The 12,157-nt window shown below is 46.1% G+C and overlaps 1 protein-coding gene across 1 annotated transcript in view; it reads left to right on the top strand.

The window, feature by feature from the left end:
* Positions 1-12,157, top strand: part of ANKRD29 (ankyrin repeat domain 29) — a 48,162-nt gene continuing 36,005 nt past the window's right edge. Inside the window, exons 1-2 of the mRNA XM_010828988.1 lie at positions 1-36; positions 615-661. Coding sequence (XP_010827290.1) covers positions 659-661 — 3 coding nt within the window. The 5' untranslated portion in view covers positions 1-36; positions 615-658. The remainder of the gene's footprint in view (positions 37-614; positions 662-12,157) is intronic.

The raw sequence follows: 12,157 nt of genomic DNA, 5'->3' as shown, positions 1-12,157 counted from the left end.
CTGGGCGGCCGCGGACATGTGCAAGATGCGTTCAAGGTGAGCGCCGCGCCTGCCTGAGGGCGCGCTGGGCGGGCGGCCGACCTGCAGCCGCGGGGCCGGCACCCTCCGTCCGCCCGGAGCCGCCGCGGGCCCGCAGGATGGGGTGGGCGCGCCCCGAGGTGGCCTGCAGGGACCGGGAGGGAGCGGCCGGGGACCTGGGGGCGCGGGCTCTGCGGGAAAGGCTCTGCGCACTTCTGACTGCAGGTGCGGTGAGCCGGACGGCGGGGACTGTCGCCGGGGTAACGGGCGGGCGGGGGCGGGGAAGGGCCCTGGGTCTGCGCTCCGCGCGGGGACCGGGCTGCGGCCCCGATTCCTGCATCCGTGTTCCCGAACGCCAGCCGCCCCACTGCTGCTTCCTCCCGGAATACTTTTTCGACGCTGGAGCTGAGGGACCAGCGCAGAGCGAGCTGCAATTGATTACCAAAGAGTTTATTAAAGTCATTTATTTAACCCCCGCATTTTCGGGTTCATTTCGGGAAAGTGAGGTTCATTGATTTGCCTCTATTGAAGATGTTTTTAAAAATATATTAGTTAAAATGTACTGAGCACATATAATGTGCCCTACTCTGATCCAGGGGCTCCACGGTTCAAGTTCTGAGTCTTCCGGAGGAACCACGAGATGGTAGGTACTTTGCCCCCACCCCCCATCACCATCACCACCACCTTTTCTAAGTAAGAAAACTAAAACATGGAGAAGTTAAGTAACTCTTCCCACAACCGTTCAGCCAGTGAGCGAATGGTGTTCAGACTGAAACCCTAGTGAGTCTGGCTCTATAGCAAGTGTGGTCCCAGCTCTTACAATAGCTTATTTAAGCAGAGGAATGACATGGTGAGATTTGCACGTCAGAAGGATCTCTGGCTACAATTTGGGGTTGGGCTTCCCGGGTGGCTCAGTAGTCAAGAATCCACCTGCAATGCAAGAGACACTGGTTTGATCCCTGTGTCAGGAAGATCACCCGGGAGAAGGAAATGGCAACCCACTCCAGTATTCTTGCTTGGGAAATCCCATGGATAGAGGAGCCTGGCTGGCTGTGGTCCATGGGATCACAAAAGAGTAGGACATGACTTAGGGACTAAACAACGATAACAGTTCAGAGAATAGAACCGAGCTGGGAGACCAGTCAAGACTGTGTTGGGGACATCTTGTTAAATGGTACCAGACTAGGGCACAGATTTTGAGAATGGAAGAAAACAGACAAACGTTGAGTGACTTAAACATTTTTAATCAGCAGAATTCAGTGATGGATGTTATTCACTGGGTTAGGGAAGGGCAGAGAGATAAAGATAAAATGTTTGGTGTGGGACATGTAAAGTTTCAGGATGGAGGTGAGTCCAGGTAGAGATGTTGGTTAGACAGATGTGCAAACTAGGAGCCCAGGAGGGTAGTCTAGGCAGGAAACAGAGATGACATTTAAGAGTGAGCAGTGTTAAATGGTCGTTGAACCCATGGGAATGAACGTGGCTGCCCAGTGAGATAATTTAAAGGTTATAAATTAGAGGACTGAGAACAAATTCTTAAAGAACCTCAGGACTTAAGAATGAGCAGAATAAGAGAAACCCATTGAGAAAAAGGTGGGGGGGGGGGGGGGAGGGCAGACAGAAATGTATGAGAAAAATCAGAAGCATGTGCAGCCATTAAGCCAAGAATCTATAGCCTTTGAATAAAGGTGGAGAGGGATGCAGAATTAAATACCTCAGAGAAATCAAACAAGCTAAGAATCGAAAAGTGCCCATTGAACTTAGTAACAGAGCAGGCTCTGGTGACCTTGTTGAGAACAGTTTCAATGCAGTGTTGTGTTCAGAAGCCAGACTGTAATAGCTTAAAAAGAGAGTGGGTGGAAACCACAAATGGAGAGAACTCTTTCAAAAAACTGGAAACAGTGACTGCGGTGGGAATCCAGACTTGGCCAAGGGTTTGTTTGCTTTAAAATGGTAGAGACTTGAGCATCTCTATTTTTTTATTATTATTATTTTTGGTTGCACCACATAGCTTGGAGGATCTTGGTTCTGCTGAAAGTGAAAGTCATTCAGTTATGTCCAACTCTTTGCAACCTGATGGGCTATGCAGTCCATGGAATTCTCCAGGCCAGAATACTGGAGTGGGTAGCTGTTTGCTTCTCCAGGGACCTTTCCAACCCAGGGATTGAACCCAGGTCTCCTGCATTGCAGGCAGATTCTTTACCAGCTGAGCCACCAGGAAAGCCCAAGAATACTGGAGTAGGTAGCCTATGCCTTCTCCAGTGGATCTTCCCAACCCAGGAACCTGTGTCTCCTGCATTGCAGGTGGATTCTTTACCAGCAAGGATTGAACCTGAGCCCTCAGTGAAAGCATGGACTGCCAGGGAAGTCCTGATCATCTTTAAATGATAATGGGACATTTCAACAGTAAACAGACAACCCAGTTTTGAAATGGGCAAAGGATCTGAATAGAAGTTTCTCCAAGGAGATACACAAATGGCCAATAAGCCACTGAAAGGATATTTGACATCAGTAGCCAGGGACAGAGGAGCCTAGTGGGCTGCCGTCTATGGGGTCACACAGAGTCGGATACGACTGAAGCAACTTAGCAGCAGCAGCAGCAGCAGCCATCAGGAAATGCAAATCAAAACTGCAGTGAGACACCACAGTCACACCCTTTACGATGATTACAGTCAACAAGACAGACAATGACAAACATTGGCAAGAATCTGGAGCAATTGAGAACAACAACAAAAGAATGTGGAGAAATTGAAAACAACAACAAAAAAGAATGTGGAGAAATTGGAACCCTCCTACATTACTTGCAGCAGTGTAAAATGATACAGCAATAATAGAGAACAGTCTGGTCATTCTTCAAAAAAATTAACCATAGAGTTGCCATATGACCCCACAATTCTGCTTCTAGATGTATATCCAGGAGAAATGAAAACATATGTCAGGAATTTGTATCTCATGGTGGTGGAGACTGGGAAGCCCAAGATCAAGCTGCTGACAGTTTTAGTTTCTGGTGAGAGCCTACTTCCTGGCTTGCAAGCAGCTACTTTCTGACTGTATCCTCAGATAAGAGAGCTCCAGTGTCTTTCTTTCTTTGTAAGGGCACTAACCCCACCATGGGGGCTCCACCCTCATGGTCTAATCTAAACCTAGTTACCTCCAGACATCACACTGTGGGGTTAGGACTTCAATATACGAACTCGGAGAGGAGAGGATGCAAAGATTCAGACCATAACAAGGTGTATCCATATGATGGATCATTCAGTCAGCAAAAGGAATGAATCTCTCATACATGCAGCAATGGGGATGAACCTTGAAAATATTATGTTAAGTGAAAAAGGCCAGACACAAAAGGCTCCATGTTACGGGGTTCCATTTATATGGCGTTAGTCACTCAGTCGTGTCCGACTCTTTTGCAGCCCCATGGACTATAGCCCACCACGCTTCTCTGTTCATGGAATTCTCCAGGCAAGAACACTGGAGTGGGTTGCCATTCCCTTCTCCAGGGGATCTTCCTGACCCAGGGTTCAAACCTGGTGACTCCTGCATTGCAGGCAGATTCTTTGCCATCTGAGCCACTAGGGAAGCCCCCCTACCCCATTTATATGAAGTGCCCAGAATAGGCAAATCCATAGAGACAGAAAATAGATTAGTGGTTGCCGGGAGTTGGGGGAGAAGGGGGTAATGGAGAGTGATTGTTAATAGGTATGAGGTTTCTCCTAGTTGATGAAAATATTCTGGGATAAGGTGATAGTTGTAAAACCTTGAGATTAAAATAAAACCCACTGAATTATATGCTATAAAAAGATGGGTTTGGGGAGTTTTTTTTGGCAGTCTTTGTTTTTTTTTTACTTTTGAATTTTTTATTTTGTATTGGGGTACAGCCAGTTAACAATGTTGTGATAGTTTCAGGTAAACAGTGAAGGGACTTAGCCATACATACACATGTATCCATTCTCCCCCAAACCCCCCTCTAAAAAGATGAATTTTATGGTATTGGGTTGGCCAAAAAGTTCATTTGGGTTTTTCATCATAGTTATGGGAAAACTTGAATGAACTTTTTGGCCAGCCCAGGATGTAAAGTATTAGTTCTAAAACTAAAGTAAGTCATGTCAGACTCTTGTGACCCCATGGACTGTAGCCCACCAGGCTACAGAGCCCACCAATCCCTCTGTCCACGGGATTTTCCAGGCAAGAATACTGGAGTGGGTTGCCATTTCCTTCTCTAGGGAATATTGCCCACCCAGGATCAAAGCCGGGTCTCTTGCATTGCAGGCAGATTTTTTTACTGACAGAGCCAAGTATCTCAGCACAGAAGTGTTTTAAGATGGCAGCAGGGAGTGCTGAGAAGGCTTCTGCGTGGAGAGGATGGTCTAGCTGAGTGCTGAAGTTCTCAGAAGTGGGAGAGCAGAGACACTGATCGAAGGCCAGGATGAACTCAGAATTTGGGGTGGGCAGAAGGGAAGGTGCCAACATTTTCAGTGAAGAAAGAAAAACGATCCAGAGGCCACAGCTACTTTGAGGTGAGGCAGAGGATGAGAAGGTGGGATGGCCTGAGTCTTGAAGCAGCAGAGATGTGTACACCTGCTGAGAAGCGGTGTCTGGAAGCCAGGTGAGGAGGGTCCAACCTCGTTCCCCATCTTAGGGTTGCTATGGGAGCAGGTTCAGCACCCCCTCCCCGCACTCCCCTCCCCTACACCCCACCCAGGGAGACAGGAAGCTTGGTGCTAGGTAAAGGAGGAAGGCAGTTGATTTTTTTAGAAAGTAGAGGAATTCTAAAAGGCACAGAGAGAAGATTTGAGGGACAGCGGGGGAGAGTTGCAGGCTGGGTGACTAATCGTGTACCAGCCCCAGCTGGAGAAGGCAATGGCACCCCACTCCAGGACTCTTGCCTGGAAAATCCCATGGGTGGAGGAGCATGGTGGGCTGCCGTCTGTGGGGTCGCACAGAGTCGGACACGACTGAAGTGGCTTAGAAGCAGCAGCAGCCCCAGCTAATATCATGTCGTTTAGTTGCTCAGTCATGTGACTCTTTTACGACCCCATAGACTGTAGCCCACCAGGCTCCTCTGTTATGGGATTTACCAGGCAAGAATTCTAGAGTGGGTTGCCATTTCCTTCTCCAGGGGATTTTTCCCAACTCAGGGATCAAACCCGTGTCTCTTACATCTCCTGCACTGGCAGCTTTACCACTAGTGCCACAATGTGCCCACAGCCCACGATAAAAATACAGGACGTCCCTGGTGCTCTAGTGGTTAAGACTTCCCCTTCCAACGCAGGGTGTGTGGACTTGATCCCTGGTTGAGGAGCTATAAGATTCCACATGCTTCTTAGCCAAAAATACAAGACATAAAACAGAAGCAGTATTGTAACAAATTCAAAAAAGACTTCAAAAAAAAGTGGTCCACATTAAAAAAAAAAAAAGAATCTTTAAAAAACTAGCAACTTTTGGGAATTCTCTGGTAAGTCCTGTGGTTAGGACTCAGTACTTTCAGTGCCTGGGCTCCAGGTTCAGTCCCTGGTTGGGGAACTAAGATTCACAACCACTTTTAGTGTACATTTTCGGAAGGGGTTTTTATAATATTGCCTTTAAAATTATTTAGCAACAAATAATCTTTAATTGTGACTTCTCTGGTGGCTCAGTGGTAAAGAATCCACTTGCCAGTATAGGAGACACAGATTCGATCCCTGGGTTGGGAAGATACCCTAAAGAAGGAAATGGCAACCCACTCCAGTGTTCTTGCCTAGGAAATCCCATGGACAGAGGAGCCTGGCGGGCTGCAGTCCCTGAGGTCGTACAAGAGTCACTCATTCAGACAAGAGTGACTAAACAACAGAAACCTTTCATTTACATTTGCCCATGCTGCTGCTGCTGCTCAGTCGCTTCGGTCATGTCTGATTCTGTGCGACCCCACAGACGGCAGCCAAGCAGGCTCCTCCGTCCCTGGGATTCTCCAGGCAGGAATACTGGAGTGGGTTGCCATTTCCTTCTCCCATGCATGCGTGCATGCTAAGTCACTTCAGTCGTGTCCAACTCTATGCGACCCTATAGACAGCAGCCAATCAGGCTCCTCTGTCCACAGGATTCTCCAGGCAAGAATACTGGAGTGGGTTGCCATTTCCTTCTCCACATTTGCCCATGATTTTTGTGCAATTCAGTAGTTCTTGTATAGTGGGAAAATCAGACCTGCTGATAATATTGTGTCAGCAATATTTTGTGAAAATCATTTTTGCAATTGACATGTTAACATTTTGTAAATATTGAATGATGTTTTCATTGACTCTGATTTTGGAGCCATTGTTTCATTTTCGTAGGTGACTGAAAGGCTTGGAGGCCCTAGGCCCTTTGTTTCCAAGGCCTGCGTTGAAAAGACTCAGCTGTTGGCTGAGTCTGTGGGTGGATAAACAGGGCTTTAGAAACCACAATTTAGCTTCTTCTCGATGACTCAGAGTCACCACTTGTAGGACTATTTGCTTCTGAACCTCCAGGAGACTCGTTTTATCCTTTCTCCATTATGTTGTCAACAGTCTCTTCTTGCTGGTAGCACTTTGCCTTCAGTAAATTTCCTCTATCAACGTTTTGTTGTTGTTCAGTCGCTCAGTCCTGTCCAACTCTTTGCGACCCCATTGACTGCAGCATGCCAGGTTTCCCTGTCCTTCACCGTCTCCCGGAGTTTGTTCAGACTCATGTCCTTTGAGCCAGTGATGCCATCCAACCATCTCATCCTCTGTTGCCTCCTTCTCCTGCCTTCAGTCTTTCCCAGCATCAGAGTTTTTTCTAATGAGTTAGCTCTTCTCATCAGCTTTGGCCACCTCATCTGAAGATCTGACTCATTAGAAAAGGCAACTGATAATTTGTTCTGGTTGGGAAAAGAGATACATGTTTGCTGGAATTGTTTTTAAAGTAAAAAGAACTCAGATTGCAGGTCTGTCTTTTTTGTGGAAGAAAACTCATGGATTTCAGTACATTGACTTTGTCTTTCAGTTCAATTCAGTTCAGTTGCTCAGTCACGTCTGACTCTTTGTGACCCCATGGACTGCAGCATGCCAGCCTTCCCTGTCCATCACCAACTCCCAGAGCTTGCTCAAACTCACGTCTATTGAATCGGTGATGCCATCCAACCATCTCATCCTCTCTTGTCCCCTTCTCCTCCTGCTTTCAGTCTTTCCCAGCATCAGGGTCTTTTCAAATGAGTCAGGTCTTCCCACCAGGTGGCCAATGCATTGGAGTTTCAGCTTCAGTATCAGTCCTTCTAATGAATATTCAGGACTGATTTCCTTTAGGATTGACTGGTTGGATTTCCTTGCAGTCCAAGGGCCTCTCAAGAGTCTTCAACACTACAGTTCAAAAGCATCAATTCTTTGGTCCTCAGCTTTCCTTATAGTTCACCTCTCACATCCATACATGACTACTAGAAAAACCATAGCTTTGATTCTATGTACTTTTGGTGGCAAAGTAATGTCTCTGCTTATTTAATGTGCTGTCTAGGTTGGTCATGGCTTTGCTTTTGTCTTTATAACAGCTATTTCAACTTCTCAGGATTCGTTCTTCTGGGCTGAGGTTGCCAGAAGTCCAGCACAATCTATAAGTTAGACCCTAACCCAGTGAGGGGGAGTCACTATTCCAGAGCATAGATCGCTAGATAAAAAATAATACCTGAGTCTTTCTTAATCATGTCTTACGGAGAGGATTTGTTGTTGTTTAGTTGCTGAGTTATGTTTGGCTCTGTGACCCCATGGACTGTAGCTTCCCAGGTTCCTCCATCCATGGAATTTCCCAGGCAGGAATACTGGAGTGGGTTGTCACTTTCTCCTCCAGGGGATCTTCCTGACCCAGGTATCGAACCGGTGTCTCTTATGTCTCCTGCATTGGCAGGCGGGTTCTTTACCACTGAGTCACCAGGGAAGCCCTGAATGCCGGGTTCCATATTGGTGGCGGAAATTGCTCATGCCTTGGCCAGACATACAGGAACTTATACTTTCGACCCTTGTTCTGAAAGTATGTAACTTACCTTAGAATCAACTCCAGTTCATCAATCATCTGAAATTACTTGGATGAGCCACAGGAAAATAAATTGACAAAGCCATATATTTTTTTTGACAGCTTTATGAAATACAGATCACACACCGTATAACTCACCCAGTTAAACTGTCCATTCCGGTGGCTTTTTTTTTCTAGCATATTCGTAGTTGTGCAACTATGAGTACAATCTATTTTAGAATATTTTAATCAACCCCAAAAGAAACTATGTACCTGTTAGCAGTCACTGTATTCTTCTAAATAGCCTCGTTTCAGAAAACCGCTGAACTATTTCTACCTCTATCAATTGGCCTCTGCTGAACATACATGTGTTAAACAGACTTTAAACATGGTCTTGAGTTCTGAGTTTGGAGACACCTGTGTTATACAGGGCTACCTCTATGGTAGAATGCCTGGGTAGATAAATCACTTACTTTTTTTTTTTTGTCTGAAGTTTAGCTTTTTGGAAAACCCACAGTGTTTTTTTTTATTATTTTTTAATATTTTATTTATTTGGCTGCCTCGGGTCTTAGTTGCGTCATACGGGATCTTTCGTTGTGGCGCATGGACTCTCTAGTTGTGGCACGAGGGCTCAGTAGGTACAGTGTACAGGCTTAGTTGCTCCTTGGCATGTGGGATCTTAGTTCCCCGACCGGAGATTGGACCAACTTCCCCTGCATTGCAAGGTGGAATTTTAGCCACTGGCCCACCTACGGAAGTCCCCTAAATTATCTACTTTTTCTCTGTGGTTTCCTATCATTTACAGAAGTGTAATGATACTTACAACACAGGTTTAACGGTCAGTTAATGTTTTTAAAGTGACTCTGTAAATTTCAGCCATTTAGCACAGAGTGGAACGGTAAGATCTCAAAAACCTCCTCCTGCACGTGGTCTCTCCACCCTTCTTATCTCCTCATTTAATGTGGCTTCTAACACCAGAGAAATTCATCATTGAACAAAGCCAGTGTTCTCTTGATTAAATTAATTGTACACACTTAAAATCCACATGATTCTCAACTGTTTTTTAAGCCAGTTGAGATCTCTACCCCCTCTTAGCTTTTAATTAAAATTCCATGTTTGTGCAAGTAACAACTTCCCTTCTGTGTTTCTCTCCCCTTCCTTCCTGTATTTAATTTCTGGTAGTGTGCTAATGAGCAGTATGTGAGCCAAAATTCTAGCAGTAAAGGGGGGCTGGGGAAAGAGAAGAGAAGATGGCATATGTGGAAGGTTGTGCCCTGGTTTTCTCACAGGGTATAAGATATAGGATCTCAGACTCTGGACCCAAGAGTTAGGTTTGAATCCTAGCTCTGTTACTTTCTAGCTGGATGACCTTGAGTAAGTCATTTCTGTGCCTCAGTTTCCTCATCCTAAAATTGGGAACAGTAGCATCTACCTTGTGAGATTGTTCTGGGAATTAAAAGTGTTAGAGCAATGAGAGTGCTCAGCACGCTGCCTGACACAGAGCACTACCCAGCATAGGCTGTCGATGCTGTAACTCGTCATATCACACCGATAACCTGATGCCAGAGACGCGGAAAACCAAGAAAGAGATTAAATCGTCATCACAGGATTGGTGAAGTGCCTTAGGATTTGTGTGAGGCATTTTCACATGCATCAGCTCCTTTCAAGGCTTAAGGGCTGCCCTTTATAAACCGCATTTTAGGGTTATGTGCATATTGTGCCCAGAGGAAGTTTGGAAGTTTACCAAGCAATGTGGTCTGTAAAGAGAAGGCCAGGGGACTTTCTCTGTTGGCAGAAGAGGAGCTTGGCATGAGGTTAGGAAGGGGGTCACTGGGGAGGCCACTGCCTGTTTCTTGCTGTCTCGGGAGGAGACTTCTGCAGGAGGCGGGCAGTGGGATGGCTGAAAGCCTAGCCTCGAGCTCCAGACTGCCTGGGGCTGCAGCCTGCCTTGTTGTTCTCACTTACGTCATCTGAGAAGTCGGGTAGTAATGTTCCCACTTCACTGAGCTGTGTTGCAGAGGATGTGCCAGTGGTATGGAATAAGCACTTGGTAAGAAATATCTTGGGCTTCCCAGGTGGCGCTAGTGATAAAGAACTCGCCTGCCAGTGCAGGAAACATAAGAGACACACGTTCCATCCCTGGGTGTGAAAGATCCCCTGGAGGAGGGCATGGCAACCCACTCCAGTCTTGCCTGGAGACTCCCATGGACAGAGAAGCCTGGTGGGCTACAGTCCATAAGGTCACGAAGAGTCGGACACGACTGAGCAACTAAGCACAGGAGGACTCTGCTTTTAGAGCTCACATTTCTTGAGTGTTTACTATCAAAGTGCATTTGCACATATTACCTCATTTATCCTCTAACAACCCGTGACAGAGGCACAGTTGACCTTCTGTGTTTGCAGATTCTGCATTTGTGGATTCAACCACAGACCAAAAATATTCAGAAAATTTCAGAAAGTTCAAAGCAAGAGAGCTTGAATTTGCCCTTCACTGGCAACTATTTACATAGCACTTACATCGTGTAGGGTATCATAAGTAACCCACAGATGATTTAAAGTATATGAGAAGATATGTGTAGGTTATATGCAAATAGTTTATATGCAAATACTGTGCCAATTTATATAAGAGACTTGAACATCCACAGATTTTGGTATCCGCAGGCAGTCCTGGAACCAATCCCCCAAGGATATTGCCTATACTAGCACTATGAATATTATTCTCACTTTCCTGGGGCACAGAGGACTTAAATAACCTCCCCAAGGTCACAGAACAGGGACACAGCAGGGTCAGGACTTGAACTCGGCTCTCTCTTACCCCAAATCAACAACTTTCTCATGCCTCCACCTGCCAGTAAATCAAGCCCTGGAGGGAAAAATGAAAGATTTACACCTTTTCCCAAAGCTCAGTTTCTGGAACCTTCTACAAAACGGGGATGTCTAGCTTGTGCAGGAGAGGAATCCCCGAGGCCATTCTAAAGGCAGGAGAGGCTCCTGGTCGGAGACATTATTATGACAATAGAAGCTTGTGGTTTACAGATGGTTTTTGAAAGGCATTTGGGGTTAAAGTGAAACAGAATCACCGAAAATGATTTACAGTTTACTTCTCTCAAGTTCTCATGTTTCCGGAAAAGCCAGCAGAGCTGTTTCCATGGTGCATATTAAATTCTCTTCCTGATTCACCCTCCCATACTTCATCCTGGCCTCGTGCAGTGTTTCTTATTAAAGGGGCATTGTTTCATGATTTATATACAAGTCAAACCAGCCTGCCATGGCTTCTTGCAGTAACATCAGGCCCAGCCTGGTGTAAAAGCCACAGACACTGCGTGTGAAAACTGAGACAGTACAGTTTACACCTTAAGGGGAAGCAAATGGTTCACCTGCAATTTAAGGTGAATTTTTTTCCCTCCTAACAGAGCCAGGAAAGCATTGCAAGTATGTTTGTAATCTGCTTATCACTCCCTGCTTGGCCACGCTCTCATCCAAGAATGCACAAGAACACTAAGTTGGGTACGTGCTGAAGGGCTTCCCAAGTGAAAACCTCCCGCCCCAGCTGCTGCCACCCCTCTGCCACCCCTGGACTTTCACTGTGTTGGCTCCTCAGAGCAGCCAAAACTGTTGGTGTCTGCTTTTTAACTTATTGAGGTGAGTTAGGTACTGTTAGGGCTTCCCTCATAGTTCAGTTGGTAAAGAATCCTCCGGCAATGCAGGACACCCCAGTTCAATTCCTGGGTCGGGAAGATCAGCTGGAGAAGGGAATCTAGTATTCTTGGGCTTCCCTCAGCTGGTAAAGAATCTGCCTGCAATGTGGGAGACCTGGGTTCGATCCCTGGGTTGGGAAGATCTTCTGGAGAAGGGAAAGGCTACCCACTGCAGTATTCTGGCCTGAAGAATTCCACGGACTGTATAGTTCATGAAGTCGCAAAGAGTTGGACACAACTGAGCAACTTTCACTTTCACTTTTCACTAGGTCTGTATATAAAAACGTATCGATATTCTTAGAAGATGTATTGCATATAAGACTCTCTGGGTCAGAGGAGTGCGTTGAAGAAAAAGTGTTAGTCGCTCAGTCATGTCCAACTCTTTGCGACCCCACAGGCTGTAGCCCACCAGGCTCCTCTGTCCATGGAATTCTCCAGGCAAGAATACTGGAGTGGGTAGCCTTTCC

Source organism: Bison bison, unplaced genomic scaffold (genome assembly GCF_000754665.1).
Source record: "Bison bison bison isolate TAMUID 2011002044 unplaced genomic scaffold, Bison_UMD1.0 scf7180017864498, whole genome shotgun sequence".
In the NCBI taxonomy this organism is placed as follows: Eukaryota; Metazoa; Chordata; class Mammalia; order Artiodactyla; family Bovidae; genus Bison; species Bison bison.
Note: the sequence above shows the minus strand (reverse complement) of the source record. Positions and strands in the feature narration are given on the sequence as shown.